At 36.3% G+C, this 17,848-nt stretch overlaps 2 protein-coding genes across 5 annotated transcripts; one reads left to right on the forward strand and one right to left on the reverse strand.

Annotated features, from left to right (window-relative positions):
- Positions 1–3,360: 3,360 nt before the first annotated feature.
- On the reverse strand, positions 3,361–7,289 carry rgrb (retinal G protein coupled receptor b). 4 transcript variants are annotated; one of them, XM_073816171.1, is made up of 9 exons: positions 7,206–7,237; positions 6,906–7,007; positions 6,706–6,807; positions 6,252–6,408; positions 5,972–6,093; positions 5,571–5,730; positions 4,566–4,683; positions 4,227–4,340; positions 3,361–4,082 (listed from the first exon to the last, which is right to left on the reverse strand). In XM_073816171.1, exons 3-9 carry the CDS (start codon positions 6,779–6,781, stop codon positions 3,954–3,956), a joined length of 876 nt encoding a protein of 291 aa, XP_073672272.1. In that variant the 5' UTR covers positions 6,782–6,807; positions 6,906–7,007; positions 7,206–7,237; the 3' UTR covers positions 3,361–3,953. The 4 variants fall into 4 exon arrangements, with proteins under 4 accessions (XP_073672272.1, XP_065128371.1, XP_065128372.1 ...); XM_065272299.2 differs by having other exon boundaries at positions 6,706–6,824; positions 7,206–7,236; XM_065272300.2 differs by lacking the exon at positions 6,906–7,007 and having other exon boundaries at positions 7,206–7,289.
- Positions 7,290–10,796: 3,507 nt separating this feature from the next.
- On the forward strand, positions 10,797–13,721 carry lrit1b (leucine-rich repeat, immunoglobulin-like and transmembrane domains 1b). Its single transcript, XM_065272340.2, has 4 exons — positions 10,797–10,966; positions 11,319–11,779; positions 11,963–12,268; positions 12,370–13,721. Exons 1-4 carry the CDS (start codon positions 10,845–10,847, stop codon positions 13,443–13,445), a joined length of 1,965 nt encoding a protein of 654 aa, XP_065128412.1. The 5' UTR covers positions 10,797–10,844; the 3' UTR covers positions 13,446–13,721.
- The last annotated feature ends 4,127 nt before the right edge of the window (positions 13,722–17,848 follow it).

A 17,848-nucleotide genomic window follows, 5' to 3' on the forward strand; every position in this document is an offset into this window, starting at 1 on the left:
AAAAGGGAGAGGTTACTATGTGAACATAAATCTGAGTGGACACCCATGACATGTGGAGTCCCACAGTGCTCAATTCTTGCACTGCTTCTGATTAATTTGTATATGCTCCAAAATTTTTAAATAAACAAATTGCTTACCACAGCTATGTAGATGACACCCAGATATACTTAGCCCTGTCACCAAAAGACTACATTTACATTTATCTGATGCTTTTATCCAAAGCGACTTACAATTGCTATAAATGTCAGAGGTCGCATGCCTCTGGAGTAACTAGGGGTTAAGTGTCTTGCTCAGGGACACAATGGTGTGTCACAGTGGATTCAAACCCAGGTCTCTCACACCAAAAGCGTGTGTCTTATCCACTGCGCCATCACCACCCCTTTGACTACAGCACCATTTACTCTCTATGTAAATGCGTTGGTGAAATTCACTTTCTCCAGTTAAACAAAGCCAAAACTGAAGTCATTTGAAATAAATGCTTATGATATTTTACCTGAATCATGCTTCTTCACTAACAGCAGGGTGGATTATTGCAAAGGACTCTATACTGGGATTAGGGTTAGAGTTAGAAAAAAAAGATCATACAGAGCGCTGCTGACAGAATTCTGACCAGAACCAAAAAATCTTAAAACATCTCTCAAGTCCTCAGGTCTTACACTGGCTTCATGTTACATTTAAAATATATTTAAAAATATTGTTACTCGTTTATAAATCACTTCGTGGCTTAGGATATTACAGACTTTCAACTCCAGTCACTTTTACATGTTTTATTCATTTTAACACATTTCAACAGTTTTTATTTTAATCACATTAATTTATTTATTTTAATTGTTACTTTAAATTCTGATTTTTTATTATTGTGTTTTCTTGTTTTAACAGATTGTATTTCTCTTAGATGCCAAAACAAATATGCACAAGAAGTAACAGATTTTTAAGAAAAAAATCATTGCCTTTTAAGACAACTAATTTTTTTAAATACCCAACATCATTTAAATTTTGTAACTAATGTGACCAATAATTGGAAGAATTCTTTCATTAAGGTCATTAACATATAAAAAACATGGAAAACGCAGGACGCATCCCTTTCTTCTGCTTTTCAAAGTGCTCGCCTGTGAAAACAAGTTTTGTTTCAGATGCGTCTATATTTGAGTGCACTTGCCGCTCGTATAGATTTAAAATAAACTTGACCTACACCACTTATACGAACGGCTTCTAAAAGTAAAATGATCTACCAATCGTATTTTTAAAAAATCTAAGGAATAGATGAGACAATGAATCGTCTATGAATAGTCATTGTCTATTTCAAGAGTAACAAAAATATATTTGATGCAAAACTCATCAGTTTATTGGAAAAAACTAAGTTTCATATGTATATGATGTTTTAAAGTAAAACAAAATTTTAAAAGTCTATTATATATGTGTTGTTTTTTTTACACAAAGTATGCATACCTTACCTTATTTAGCAATATAAAATACATGATCTAAGTAATAAAAGAATTAAGATAAGGGTTTTTATTTTTCCATCTGGGCTGAAAATGAGTCCCACTCCAGCCCTGATACAAGGGTAACTTGTTTTTGCCTAGGATCTTTTTCTGGATTTGTACAAATGGTTATAACAGCGAGCCGATTGTCTAAAACAAAAAAATCTGGATTAAAAGATAATCCTACTCATGGGGTCAATGGCAGAAATCAGCGGTAATGATGATGTAGCACCAGTGATGCACTTCATGAAGTTAAAAATTTAACTAATAAACCGTGTTAGGTATCTCTAATTGAAAACTGGATCCTCGGCTGTTAAGGATTTTCTGTTTAAAAATGGATAATGTTTCAACTAAAAAAGTGAAAAGACTTTCAACATGAGCATGAGGAACAGAGTTATTTCAGGGGTCAGACCTTTGGACTTTCAGCCTGGATGCTCACCAGCGATTGTAAGGGTCACTGAGTTTGAGACAGCTCTGATCCTCTTACACCTGAATCTACTGATCTAAAAACAGTTCCTTCTGCAGTGGAATTACTGAAGATTACAAACCCTCAAGTAAATAAACCAAAGAACACAAAGGCCCTTAATAAAAGAATTATGAAACACATTTATATCTTAAAAACTATTCAGCAGTCAGTATTAATCCCCATAAATAGTGAACAGAAAACGTAAAAATGCAACCTTTATATAGTCTATAGACACATGATAATTGATTCTGATTGGACAATCTGTGACCAGTGCTCAATTTCAGAGCTGTAAATTTTCAGTGATATCAGAATATCAGTGCTGTAGATTTATGAATCTGTTATCTTTGGGCAGTCCAGAGTGAACTGTAACAAATGAAACTGACTATCAGTTTAACCCTCATAAGCCCCTATTTTCCTATATATGTTACAGTTCCTTGGGGGTAAAAATGACCACAGAAATAAAAAGAGTGATTACAAAAATATATACATTTTTAATGATAAAAATAATATATCATTTTTTGTTTACTTCCCATCTATACATTAATGCTGTGTTTTGGGAGATGTGAAGTATTTTTGTACTCGTTTACCACCCAATTCCTCAACTAAACCATTAGCTTTCTTGTGAAATATCAAATTTTATGAAAAAATCACATTAATTTTGATCTAATCTTTTAGATCTGTTTTTAGATGTTGATCTAGATGTTATTTGTTGAATTCAGCCATTTGGTGTAGAAAAAACATAAAAGAATTACAGTTTAGGAAATAAATCATTTCGACCAGCAGAGGCCCATAGAGACCCATTCATTTTATTGGATGTATCCAACTGTTCAACATCAATACTTTAATGAAATGTTTTGTGAATTTATGTTTAAATAAACATTAGAAAGGACATTAAAAATAAATATTTATAAATATATGTCTATGGAATGTACCCACAAAACATTGAAACCAAAATGTGTGTGTGTGATTGAGCATGTATTTTCTATATTGCATTTTTGCTCTAGTACCAGGCTTACCTTTCTGTGTTAAAATTTTCTGATTTATTTTGGATGCATTGAATTTTTGGGACAAATAGAAGAAAAAAAGATTTTTTTTGCATTTCCCATTCATTTCAATTGGGGTCATTTTTACCCCCAAAGGGGTGAAATAATTTTTTACACTCTTTTGGTGAATTATTTTTTACTCCTCTTTAGAATGACCGAATCAAGCCCAGTTTTTTTATTACTCTTGACAGATAATCTGGAAAAGTCACAAAATCGTATTGCACTGAGATGATGGAAACCATGTTTTTAAACTAGAGAAAAGTGTATTGGGGTAAGATTGAACCCAAGGGACTTATTAGGGTTAAATAAAAGCATACAATTAACACTATATTTAATCATATTTTGTAAAGAAGCACAAGCTATCCCGCTTACAAATGCAATGACCCTCTACATTTTACAGAGTCAACATGCCAGTTAACACTTGTTGAACATATAGCATATCAATAACACTTTAGTCTTAATTTGCTTTAAAAATTTTAAAGTTTTAAAACAACTCTCCAATGTGGCTTTCTATGCTTTCACTTCAAATTGTATAAGTGCCCTAGTTAGCCCCTAAAGAATGTCTCATAAATCTTGTGGCTCACAGTTTATTATGTGGATTAACAAACAAAAGCCCTTTGTGCAAATCTGTTCATTTACTAATTCCAAGATTTGAGTGCAAAACTCACTTCTAAAATAACAGATATATAATATGATGGGAATGCAATACAAACAGATACATTTCTGTATCTTAAATAAATCCTAATGTGTAAAGTTTGTGTTAGGCAGAGGTTTATTTTTTAAAGTCATCTCTAACATTATCATTGGAGGACACTGTCCTCCGTGTGAATAACTAACTAAAAGTATACAAGACAAATACAGTGTCCAAAAGAACTGAAATTACAGTAACACTGTGTAAACCTGTGTAGACTGATCTGAATACATGGTTTACATATCAAATAAAATAACTGAATCTATGCACTTTTATTTCTTTTTGTCTGCAGATTTCTGCCCTGTAAGAAATTGCCAAATTCCTCCTCTGTAGAACTCATTGCCGTACGCATACAGCACAGCATGGAAGATTGGAGATGTTTTTGCCAAGACAGGAAGGACCTAGAAAATTGACAAATAACATAAGTTGACTCTAACATGACAATTACATTATCATTTCTATTAATTACAACAACAGAACATGATCATTTTTTTCAGACTAGCAATAGTGTTCATTATCGAATTTGTGATTATTGATTGTCTGACCATTCTGAGCTTTGGTGAAATGAGAGTAACATTCTCAAAGCAGGCGTATGTGCAAATGAGCACGTATGGACCCCAGCAGAACAGAAGCACCTTCAGAGGTAAGCCTGTATTAAACTAAGAAACACAGACATCTTGAAGTTTATGTTTATTTACAAGAAATTATTAATGAAAAAGAATAAAAATAATTTATGCAAAAAATTATGTTGGTTCTGTAAGCTGTACATAGGACTGCAGCACGGGCCTTCAACAACAAGTGTAAGAAGCTTTTTATGCACGATATATTGAGGGAGATGAGACTGGTGACACTAACAGCATATCAAAGCTTCAGTGCTTCAGTACCTTAAAATGGTGTATCTTTTTGAAATGTGCATAGATGGCACTGTAGGAAGAGTGCATAATGAGAACAGGAAATGCTAAATATAGCACAGTTATGGTCAGCATGTAGGTAATGTAATTCCTGGAGAAGACAAGGAAAAAATTAACATTCAAATTTATGTACACATAAAATAGAAGAGAAATTTATGAGTAATATGGTACAAGATGTTGCGTTATTTTTAAAATATAATCACATTGTTTGCAACATGCCTGGATGGAACAAATAAATTGAACATATCTGTGTTTCACATTAATAAATATACAGGTACATTGAATGCGTCATAGCAAAATAATTGTCAAAATAGCAAAATAAATCATAACACTTTTACTGGACATGTTTTAAAAGAGTGATCTGGATTAATCCAATACTGACAGGCCATGGACAATTAATATGTGTGCTTATTATTACCATTGGTTTAAAATGAACTGAGAGAGTTTGCACCATACCCCGCTAATGTATGACCCACAGCAAACAGAAAAAAAATTTTAATGCAAAAAAAGAAAATTTAATTACAATTTCGTAAAATTAAGAAAAGCAGAGAAAATGACAATAATCCAATGACGAGGTTCTCCAACAAAATTGAAACATTTACGTTTAGTTTCATTTTTAAATTTTTGTAAATTGTAAGAGAAGTTTGTTACACAGCAGGTGAGTGAGATGCACAGAACTATACAACAAACTTTTGGTTATTGTACAGCTGTTTTAAAACAATGTGCTTTTGGAACAGCACTGTATAAAGACACTGAATTCAATCCACATTGGAGCTATGTAAACAGTATTTTACTGTGCTTAATCTTAAATATAAAATTGCTATGAACCAATCAGCATCCAGGACAAGAATGAAACATTTTTCTAATTCAGTTTAAAGACTGAATATTGTGCGTTTTGATTTCATTTCACGCCATTTGTGACATAGGAACGCAAGAGAAAAGTTAAATATTTTAGCAGTTTTGGTGAGATGAACATACCTGTCTCCTTTACTGTAGTCCAGTGTACAGCATGTTTTCATTGGTTCAAAGTCAAACACTCCCCAGCCAATCGCAGGCAACGGTAGAGCAGCCCAAAACACAGCCAGAATCCAGATGATAGTGCTGATGGTCATAGATGTGCTCCAGAACATTTTCTGCTCTAAAGAAAAACATTGTTAACGCCTTAAGCAGTTAACAAACATCTAGTTGAGATTATTAAGTTTGTGGTGTGTTAAAGGTCAAAATTAAACCTCTATATATTTTAAAAGATATGGTACACAACCGAATGTGACACTTGTAATATTTAAGGATTTGTTGCTATTTTATTTGCCATAACTCTGAAGGAATGTAATGTATGGTATTTTATTAAAGATGGAGTTGTGTCTTCATTGTGGACTCACTAGTACAGTACTGATGATATCTGTCCCAGGCAACAGCACCGAGAAAACTGATTCCAGCCAGAATTGAGGCCATCCCCTGAAAACCATGGGCCTGGCAACCCTCTGATCCAAATGGCCAGAATCTTCCATAAAGTTCAGAAAAATAAACAGATTTTTTTTTTTAATAAAATTTGAACAGCTTCATTTACGAGAAAGAGAGAAGTAAACTTGCAAATCTTTCATATCTGAATGTTGAACATCATTTGTTAATGCAAATTCCCTCTTTAGTTCAGCTGGTTACCTTAGATAACTTGCATAAGCAGCTATCAGACCATTAATGTTGAGACTCAGATCAGCCAAAGCCAGATTTAATATTAAAAAGTTACTGGGTGTCCTCATTTCACGGACCCTGAGGAACGCCATGATCGATATGAAATTAAGAAAAAACCCAAGAAGACCTAAATGGAGAAAATCAGATATTCAGACTGTATAGACCAGGGGTGGGCAATCCTGGTCCTGGAGGCCCACTGTACCACAAAGTTTAGCTCCAACCCTAATTAAACACACAAACACCCTAAACTTTGCAGGACAGTGGCTATCCAGAACCAGGAATGCCCACCGCTGGTATAGACTGTGAGACTTCAGACACAAGTGACAACAACAGAATACTTAAACTATACAACATCGAATGTTTCACAAATAAACATCAATTTAAGATGCATCGATAAATAAACAGATTGATAAACGTAACTGACCTCCAACCAGCAGTACAGATCCAAAAGCAAACATATCAAAGTCACTGAATCCCTCCGGTAATGAATATGAAGCCATTTTCTGCAAAATCTATTTCTCAATCTCTGTGAATGTGAGAATGCTGAACTGGAACTTTAACTATATATGATGCTGTTGTGAAAGATTTAAAACCTCAGAAATCCCTGCAGGAATGTTTTAATACCTCAGAAGTTTCTCATTCACATCAACCATGCGTCCAAACTGCGCATTTTATTAATTTAAAAAAAATTCTTTTTTGGGGGGTGGAGTAAGGTTTCTATCTTTTCTGTAGTGGAGACACATAGAACATGTTACTGTTATCATGTCTTTTGTGTCATTAAATGCAAACATGTGGCAGAAGAGACCAAATTAAGAGACTCTTAAAAATATCTCCATCTTAAAAAAATATCCACTATACGTGCAGAACTACATTTTGACATAGAATGTTTAAGGCTTAAAAATGTATAGATTTTATTAACATTACCTCTGTTTTTCTGGTACACAAAATCTGTCTGTCTGCGGTAGACCAGCACTAATTTTACATTGATTTAACGCAGCTGAAGTTCTTTAGTTGTTAAACAGTGCAGTATCTGTTCCGGCCCACAGCCTGTTAACAACACACAGCCAGTCATTGAAACTCGTCTTTCATTGGGTCAAAGTAAAACAACAAGTTATTACCCAATTCTTAATAACTTAAATGCTTAGTAACTTCTTACAGCTTACAAATGCAATGTGTATGTATGTAAACATGAAATAACTTCAATAAATAAAATGAAGGCCTATGAGAAATGAAGCATATAAATGCACTTATGTTATTTAGAGTAGCCTAATGCTGTTAAAATGAGAAAGTGTTTTTATGAGTGAACATTTCTAAAGGTTGAAGGCCATTGATTTGGTTGACAGCTAGGCAACCAAATATAAAGAAAATGCAAAGGAGCAAAATCATGATTAAAAAACAAGAAGCGACATTTAAATCTGCATCAAATGATTTCTACATATAAAGCTGCACTGTAGGTGAAGAGTTTTTTACGCTTTTTTAGCTTTATGTTCACAATACAATTAACGTTGTAATAATAAAAATTATTAGCTGTGTTTGTGGGGTCATGTTCTAAAGGGGCTCATCCGACCCTAGATCTGATCTGATTGAGATTTTATTTGTTATTATAGAAGTTATAATCATGTTTGAAATTTGAAAAATGTCCTGTTTCACCACATTAATTTCTCCAGTGCAATTTTCCTTGTCTCGGAAAGAGGTGTGTTTGACGTTATGCAAAGTACCATGAGGAGCATATACGGAGCTATACTGTCAGCTTGACGGTTAAAGTCTGGCGGCCAGCAGGTTGCGACTGAGGCCTTGTCTTAAATGACGCACTTTATGTGGACTTTCGGTCTTGTGGCCTTAAATTACACATGCTCGCTTAATCTACACTTAATCTAATTTTACACTCCTAAGTGTGCTCATCAGCGCCCCCTCTGCACCCTTGATGCGTTCCTCTGCAAAACCTGAACTGCTGCAGGCACAGCTGCAGGATCTACACACTTTACAAACCTTGTGAAAGAGCAATCAGACGACGGATGGAAGTTCACCACTTCTCTTCCTATTTCAGGAATGATGCTCACGTCAGTCTCAAAATATGACTCTAAACGGTGCATCCTCATTGACTTGCATCAAGGGTCCCTAAGGTCTGCACTACATGATGTGATCAAAGTATGGACTCCACAGGGTGGAAGAAGTCCACAAGTACAGAGTGTGCCATTTGGGACACGGCCTGGGGTGCCCGTGAACAAGGCACCTGAACCCCATTGTTTCCCAGTCGCTGTAATGATCCGCTTGTTAAGTTTGATGTCTTGCATCACTTCCAGGTTTAAATGATCTCAAATGCCATTGAAAATGACAAAAAAATCATGCCAACAGATACGCATAGCAAAATCCCAGATACTTATTTTATCTCTATAATAAAACCCAAAATGACCAGACATGGACATAGATTTTTTTACAAATGTTTAAAATATTGCTGTCAAAGATTCCGTGAGCCTGGAGACTGCTGTGTACACCATGAGTTTATACAATTTTCACTTTAATGTGTAATATAAAAATAGTGCTCATAAACGATGCGGAAACAGTATTCCTTACCTCAAAACTTAACAAGTGGATAGAGGATCACTACTCCGGCTGTGTGTGTTCATTACTTGCAGTGTGTGTGTGTGTGTTCACTACTCACTGGGATAGTTAAATGTAAATGTCACATTTTAAGTATGCGTTCAATACTTAACAAAGATGTGACTTTCACTATGCCCACTATATAATTTCAGTTCTTCACACTAACCAGTTCATTTGTGGTGGCACTTCCACCAGGGGATATTGGTAAAAATGTTTAACTAATAGTGTTTCAGATCAATCATTTTTGGATGTAGAGCTGCACCCAAAGCCTATGCTAAATGAGTCTTCACAAAATATACCATGAGCACTGGCATGCAAAATGGGGTCTTGCGCATTAGCATGCACGACTGCCCACTCGGCAGATGCTTCAAGTATAAATCAAACTTCAGAGTCACAGTAGAGCCAGGTGATTGTCGACATGGGTGTGTGAACAAAACCTGTCATGAGAGAGAAAGATGAAAAACCCTTTGTGCAAAAATCAATTTGTGGCGATAAGCTTTGATTTGGCACCCTGGACCACATGGCGCAGTGGATAAGACACTCGCCTTTGGTTTGAGAGACCCGGGTTCGAATCCACTGTGACACACCATTGTGTTCCTGAGCAAGACACTTAGCCCCAAGTTGCTCCAGAGGCTGACATATTCAGCAATTGTAAGTCGCTTTGGATAAAAGCGTCAGCTAAATGAATAAATTAGTATAATAATAAGAATAAAGGTAAAACAGTAGTTTTAAGTATGTTGTCCTTAAACATTAAATAAAATGAAATATGAATTTTTCGGTGTTGATTCATTGTAATTTATACATTTTATTTACTTAAAAAAATTGATCTTTTTAGGTAATTGGTTTCCATAAAAGTTTTCAATACTTTAAATTTAGGTTAGGGTCTTACAGTGTTGATGTGTGGTTTGTTAGGACAGGACAATATTTGGCTGAGGTACATATTTGAAAATGTGGAATCTGGTGCAAAAAAATCTAAATATTGAGAAAATCACCTTGATTGTGGCAAAGTGAAATCTTTAGCATTGCATCTACTGAGAAAAAGAAAAGTTTTCATATATTTATGGTAAGAAATTAACATAATATGTAAATGGATATGGTCTTTATTTAATATCTTAATGTTTTTGGTTTAAACATTAATAATTTTTTATCATTTTGAACCAAACAATGTATTTCTGGCTTTTGCTACAAATATACTCGTGCTACTTAAGTTTTGTTGTCCAGGGTCACATTTTTGTGGATGGTGGCCACAAATATCCAAATTAATCAAAGGTTACAATTAAAAACTTAAATGCCATTGGGAAATACTGTACACACAGATTTATTTTACAATATTTTCTCTTCAAAGAATGCAAAATAATTAAGAGTGATGTAGGCTCAATAACAAGTTAATTTGAAGGCATTCAAAAGAAAGATTGAGAAATGTGATAGTAAGTTTCAGCAAACCAAATAAAGGCATCAGTCCATATTATCATCAATATAATTTACCCATTTAATTTTAAATGTCCTCCGTGTAATTAAATCCTGAGTTCCATGCTTCATAATCAAACACACTGAGGAGTTGCATTTATTGTTTTAAGTAACAGGCAAAAAAGCCAAACTGTACCTAATTCTAATTCCCCTTGTCTATCCTGACACATTTAGTGAAAGTAACCCGACCGTATTCACTATTTAAATGGCATTAATTCAAAAACTGTTGTCCAATCCCAGGTCTAAAATTAACTCTCCAATCAAAAAACAAGTGTCTGTTCTGTATATATACAAAAGGCAAGCACACAGCCTATGAGCTTCCAGGAAGGAGTAATCGTGTAAATGAAAATACCCCAAGTCCTTCCTCTAATCTGCTCTATCCCTTTTATCTGGGGATTGAGAGCAGAGGGAGCAGAAAGTGCTTGTGGGAGATGCAGAACAGATAACAGGCTCAGAAACTCCGGCACAGTAGCTATAGAGCTGATAGAATAGAAGATGTCTGCTAGTGTGGATTTGACTTTTGGACTGTTGCTGTTTTCTTTTGCATTGCTCTGTAGCTCCTGTCCTCCTCAATGTAGCTGCTTCTACCACAAACTGAGTGATGGTTCCAAATCAAGGTAAAATTAACATGGACTGTCATTTACAAATGTCATTTAAAATGTTTTATATGGACCAATGGCAGATTTTATTCTCGCTTTAGTTTGTTGGATTAACTGGCGTGATTGTTTTAATCTCCTCTGATGTTTGTCTGAAGGGATTGGGAATCAGGCCTGATGGCTCTAACATACACACGCAGATGCACTTCCATCTATCTATCTATCTATATATCTATATATTTAATGTATCTACCTATCTATATAAAAGTATAACCTAATAACAATGCTTGAATGTTTTTTTCATAATCTTACTTGACATTATATTTTAATTATAAACATTAAAGTGATTTATAATAATGATCTGCTCTTATAGGAGCATCCTGTGCAATGACCAGAAACTCACTGACGTCCCAAAGAACTTTCCTTCGGACACCTCTAAACTCCGCATCGAGAAAACAGGGATCAGCCACATCACAGCTGACAGCTTTCATTATCTTAACAGCCTGGAGTACCTCTGGATATCCTTCAACTCACTCTCCTCGCTCAGCGTGGACAGTTTCCGTGGACTTTATGCCTTGGATGAATTACGGATGGATGGAAATCTTCTCAGTTCATTTCCATGGGAATGTTTGATGGACATGCCCAGCCTTCGGCTTCTGGATTTGCACAATAATAAGATAAGCAGCATCCCAGTGGAGGCGTCTTTGTACATCAAAAACTTAACATACCTGGATCTTTCCAGCAACAGTCTGACTACCATTCCGGCAGAAGTTCTTTCTTCATGGTTCTCTCTGAAACCTCCTCAAGATACAGATAATTCCAAAATGATTTTGGGTAAGAGTTTGTTTTTATATTTAACAAGCCACTGTATAGATTTAGTCATATATCTTTTACAGCCTTTTTACACCTGATCACTTCATGTAGTTTGAATTAAATTAAAACAGAAGGATTCAAATGATTGTTATGTAAAAGAAAAAGATATCCATCCAGTGTCAAAATGATCTGTTCCTTGCACAGGTCTCCATGACAACCCCTGGCTGTGTGACTGTCGTCTGTTTGACTTGGTACAGTTCCAGAAGTTTCCTTCATCTTCAGTGGCGTTCATCGATACACGTTTGCGCTGCACTGAGCCAGAGAGCCTGTCTGGAGTTCCCTTCTCTGACACAGAGCTTCGCAAGTGTCAATCTCCCCGGGTCCACACGGCAGTCGCCAGGGTCCGGAGCTCCCTCGGCAACAATGTCCTGCTGCGCTGTGGGACCATCGGAGTGCCCATCCCAGAGCTGTCCTGGTCACGAGCTGATGGCAAACCAATGAATGCCACTGGTAAGTTTGGTAAGAAATTTATCTCATGCCATTTCAAACATTGTTGTTTGTAGTAGTTCTGTTAGACATCAAATGTAGAAATTTAATATGTTGGCTTTCAGTTCAACAGGAAATTTCAAAAGAGGGCATCATCTGGTCCATTCTCAGCGTTCCTGCTGTTTCATATCGAGATTCAGGAAAATATGTCTGCAGAGCCTCCAATTTTGTTGGGAGTGCAGACGCCATCATCTCACTCGTCATTTCAGACACATGGCAAATAGATGAAATCGGCAAGAAAAACCACGGCAAAAAGAGTGGCGGATTCGTGCGTGCCGCATATCAGGAGAAACTCATTGCCAGATACATGCCACCATCCACAACGTCAGTGGCGGTGCCCCTCGTTGAACCCTTCAATGGACCAAAAGCCACAGCTTCCATCCAGATCGAAAGCTACAGCATTTCTGATGAGGCTTCAGAGGTGAAGGCCGGGGCATCTCCTGCAGCTGCCGCCGTGCCGGACAACAGCCCAAACGAGTTGGAGAAAGATGTGCTGAGTAACCTTGATGCTAATGCCTCTTCCCTTCAGCAAGGCCCAGAGCGCAGAGTGGTCCGCTCAGTTAAAGTTATCGGCGACACAGACCATGCTGTGTCGCTGAACTGGAGGGCACCCACCGCAACCAACACCACATCATTTAGCGTCTTGTATGCTGTGTTTGGCGAGAGGGACATGCGGCGCATTAATGTTGGGCCAGGAAAAAATCGCATCACGATCGAAGGGCTGGTGCCCAAAACCAAGTACATAGCATGTGTGTGCGTGAAAGGTCTCATTCCCAAGAAGGAGCAATGTGTGATTTTCTCAACGGATGAAGCCGCCAGTGCCAGTGGCACGCAAAAGCTCATTAATGTTGTCGTGATCACAGTTGCCTGCGTCATCGCGGTTCCCCTGACGCTCATTGTGTGCTGCGGGGCGCTAAAGAGGAGGCTACAAAAACTGATGGGCAGGAAGTCCAAAGACATTCAAGATTCATATGTGACATTTGAAACTCTTTCTCCAGGCACCAAAGCTAAAGGACTGGAGGGAGAGTATCTGACCAGACTTAACCAGGATGAATCCAACCGCCTGCTGTCCACTCGTTCTAGCGTGGATTCAGAGGCTACGGCCAGGACGGACGGGCAACCAAATGAATACTTCTGCTGATGGACACATTTCTCCCCACAGCTGTGATGGTCTCACAGTGTGCCTAATGCACTCTTGGCATGGACTAAAGGAGACTTAATTAATGTGTGTTTTTAAGCATCAATGCATATCAGTGTCCTCTGCTATGACAGGATACAACCCACCTTTAGTTACAATTCAGTCTTAAAAAGAGACAAAAATGTAATACAAGAATGAATGAATGTCCTCTTTTGTTATCTTGCACTGTTTAAAGATAATTTCCATAAATACTCTTGTCACATGAGAATTTTAAAATTGGCCCTGTACATGGTTTCTAATTCTTCATTTTTCTCAAAATAATTCTATTTATAATCTAGCATATTAGGTGTATGTAAATGTGTCTGTAATATATTTGTGTTGGAAATTATGGCAAAATAAAATACTTTTCATATGGTCCTTGGTTCCTGAACGCTTCATCTGTATTTGAATCAACTTCTTTTGAAACACAACGGCTCTGTTGTGTATTCCTGAAAAACAGAAACTTTTTAAAGGGATAGTTCACACAAAAATGAAAACGTTAACTATCTTTCGCTCTCTCATGTTGTTACAAACCTGAATAAATGTCTTTGTTCTAATTAACACAAAGGAAGATATTCTGATGAATGTTTGTAACAAAACTGTTACAAAATTGAGCCCCATTCACCTCCATAGTATTCTTTTTTTCTATTTTGGAAGTGAATGGGGCTCATGATCAGTTTGGAACCAAACTTTCCTTAAAAATTCTTCCTTCAAACAATGTTTTCTTTGTCATCAGCCTCTTAGTCCATTCCTGTGCAGGCTTCTAGAGATATTAATCCTAGACTTGGTTAAATCATTCATTAGTGTCTTGACAGTTGTTCTTGTGTCTTTAGAAACCGCTCTCACTACTTTTCTTTCCTAAAGTTTTGAAATCTTTCACTTTCTACCTCTACCAGGTTTGCTTTCCACTGTGCTGGTCTCTTCAAATCTCTTAATAATACTTCTGACAGCAGTTCTTGGCTTTTGAAAACGCTTTGATAAACCTGTATGTCCTTGTTCTTCTCTGTGATCATTAACAATTCTTATTATTAAGCCTAAACTAATTGCCTTTGTCTTTCCATAAATTGCTGTTGAGCACCACACCTTAGTTCTTAACCCTGGAAGATGGCACCACAGTGCAGCCATCTATGGGCAACTTGTAATCTGACATATTATGTTTGGAGCGATTCGGTTCGATAATAAGTATCTCTGTCTTATTGTAGTTTAGCATAAGGAAGTTATGTGCAATCCAGTCCCTAATACCGCTAATGCAGCTTAGAAAACTGGTGGGTTTTGCTAGGATGTGACGAGATGTAAAGATGGGTATCATCCGCATATCAGTGAAAACGTATGTAATGTTTCCTGATAATGTCTCCTAGAGGTAACATATATAACGAGAATAGGATAGGACCTAAAACTGATCCCTGTGGTACGCCGTATTTAACCAGTGAGTGATATGAATCTTCCTCATTTACATAAACAAAGTAGTAGCGATTGGTTAGATACGATCTAAACCAGGCTAAAGCCTGACCACTGATACCAACATAGTTTTCTAGTCTATTAAGTAAGATTGTGTGATCTATTGTGTCAAAGACTGCACTAAGGTCTAGTAATATAAGGATTGAGATTTCACCAAGATTAGATGTTAAAAGGAGGTCATTTGTAACTCTGAGCAGTGGTATGGTGGGGCCTGAATCCTGATTGGAACCTTTCATATGTAATATTATTCACTTAGAATGTGCATAGCTGGCTTGTCATTACCTTTTCTACTATCTTAGAAAGAAAAGGGAGATTTGAGATTGGTCTAAAGTTATTAATATCTCCCAGGTCAAGGTGTGGTTTTTTTAATGAGCAGTCTAATAACTGCTAGTTTGAAAGCTGTTGGAACGTAGCCTAATTCTAGCGATGAGTTAAAGATTTTTAGTACTGGGTCTGACACTACAGGGAATACTTCTTTAAGTAGTTTTGTTGGAACGGGGTCTAATATACAGGTCGATGATTTGAATGATGTTACTGATTTAGAGAGCTCTTTTATTGTAGTAGGTTTAAATAACTCAAGATGTTCGTATGGTAATCTAGTGTTAGATTAGTTTATTCCCCACACCTGTTTATCATGGTTCCCTAATTTAGTTTCACCTATTTAATGCCATTGTGTCTGATGTCTTGTGCTGGTTCATTGTGTATCGTAAGATACCATCGCGTGTGATCCCTCTGTCTGTCGTGTTTATATTTTTGAGTTCTTCTCATTGTTTGCGCCTTAAGGATATTTATGTTTTATTAAACGTCTTTAAGTTACGAGCTGTCTGCACTTGGGTTCTTTCCTCCCCCATACCTGACAAAAGTTTCACAAAATGCCTTCCAGGAAAACTTTCTTTTAAAAATATATAAACATACACATTTATTAAATAAAATAACAAACCCTCTGCTCAAACAAACAATAAACAAACAAAACTTGAAAAAAAAAACGTTTCATCTTGTATATATATATTTTCTGCTAATATTGATCATAGCAGTTCTTTAATTTAAATATTTATTTTATTTCAGGCAAATTGGAAGAAATAAAGCTTTCGCAAGAGGAAAAATATAAGCAGAAATACTGTAATGAAGTTATCTTGCTCTGTTAAACATCACTTTAAAAATATTTGAAAAAGAAATTACATTTTATTAATTTTGTGTTCAGCTGTACTATAACAAAAAAATTACACAGAAAATTATGCATACAACAACAGCATAATAGTGCTAATGTAAATAGTTGTGCTCAAAGTTGCCGTTGGCAACTCTGGAGGATTGAGCAGTTTCCAAATGTTTACAATTTCAAGCCCCTCCCCCACTACCAATGAGCAACCTCCCTTCAACTCGTCCTGGTCAGCACGTGTGCACCAGTATTGTTGTGAATGAATACTTAGCAAGAATACTTAGATTACTTACCTAACACTCAGAAATACAATCAATGGTTGATAAAGAACAACAATTACCTGTCGAGAAGAAATGTGGTAAGCTCTGCATCCAGCTTGAACCCTTTAAAATCTCGTAGATTCCTCCACCTTTCAAATGCTGGTCTGATATTGATCCTAGTTTTATTACGGTCACGGTCGCTTTCTATCTTTGTTTCCTTCTTTTCATCGGTTGTTTTCCTAGCTCTGGTTGTTAACCAAGGAATTGAAAGTTTGTTAGTGAAAGTTCTCTTCACCATCACGCTGCATTCAATCCAACACGCTTGTGAACTTTAGGTGGGTGCACGTGATATTGTAACGTGCCAAGGGGGAGGGGGTCTGTGGAGCGTGCAGGTACTGTGATTGACAGGCAGATTTTACACAGCCCTGCGCTGATTGGACCAAGTGAACCGGTAGTGCTTTTTGCAAAACAAATAACAGGCTCTGGGTGGAGCTAGAAGCGCGGGTTATTTCTTAAACAGTCTAATTTATGTTGTTCTTATGGAGCAAAGTGTTGGTTTCAGTGAATATGATCAAAAAATATTATCAAAAAAGTTGCCGACCGCAGTTTTAATACAATAAAGCAGCCTCCCGTACCTTACTGCTTACTTGTATCTCTGTTTTACACATTTAATATCGGGAGTCACTGCTCCATGCCTCTCTCATCTAAAGGGTCCTTGCCCTGAAAAACATTGAAGACCCCTGCATTAAAAAAAATATAACTGTCATTCATATAAACAGATTGCAAGATGTCTGTGCAGCTTTAAAATATACATTTACTATCAGTTATTTAATAAAACTGAAACACAAAGGGGTAATTTCCCAGAAAAGTTTTAGATAATCCAGGACTAGGCCTTAATTTTACAGCATTGAAGTAGTTTTGACTGGTGTACATCTTGAAACAGAACAGTGGCAATTGATATATGTTAAGATATGTTAGTACAATATGTTTTTTTAATTAACTTACTGTAGATATATAGGTTTACTTTAATATTTTGGATGTAAATGTTTATTGAATCATGACAAACTATATATTGTTGGAATTGTCTAAGCTCTAGAATACAAATCATTGTTTTATAAAATAAATTTTGTTCAGAGAGTAAGCGATTCAATTATGATAAGAATGTGCCTCAAAACATTGTTAATTCTGCTAAATGTCACTGTCCTGCCAGCGGGATGCTTTGCATATGGATTCTTATCAAATATTGACAAACTATAAATCGTTGTAAGGCTCTAAAAATGCAGTTTTTATATTTCATCACAATTTTCTGAAAATTATGACATAGTGAGAGTCAGTTTATAAAATGTCATGGGGCCACAAGTGGACCCAATTTGTTTTTACATATTTACAACACTAAACCACTACTCTAAACCCCAAAAATCTTGATAAACTATATATCACTGGAAAGTTCTCATAATGTAGTTTTCATATTTCAAGGTCTTCTGATGATAGAA

The sequence above is a fragment of the Paramisgurnus dabryanus genome, chromosome 1 (genome assembly GCF_030506205.2).
Source record: "Paramisgurnus dabryanus chromosome 1, PD_genome_1.1, whole genome shotgun sequence".
NCBI lineage: Eukaryota > Metazoa > Chordata > Actinopteri > Cypriniformes > Cobitidae > Paramisgurnus > Paramisgurnus dabryanus.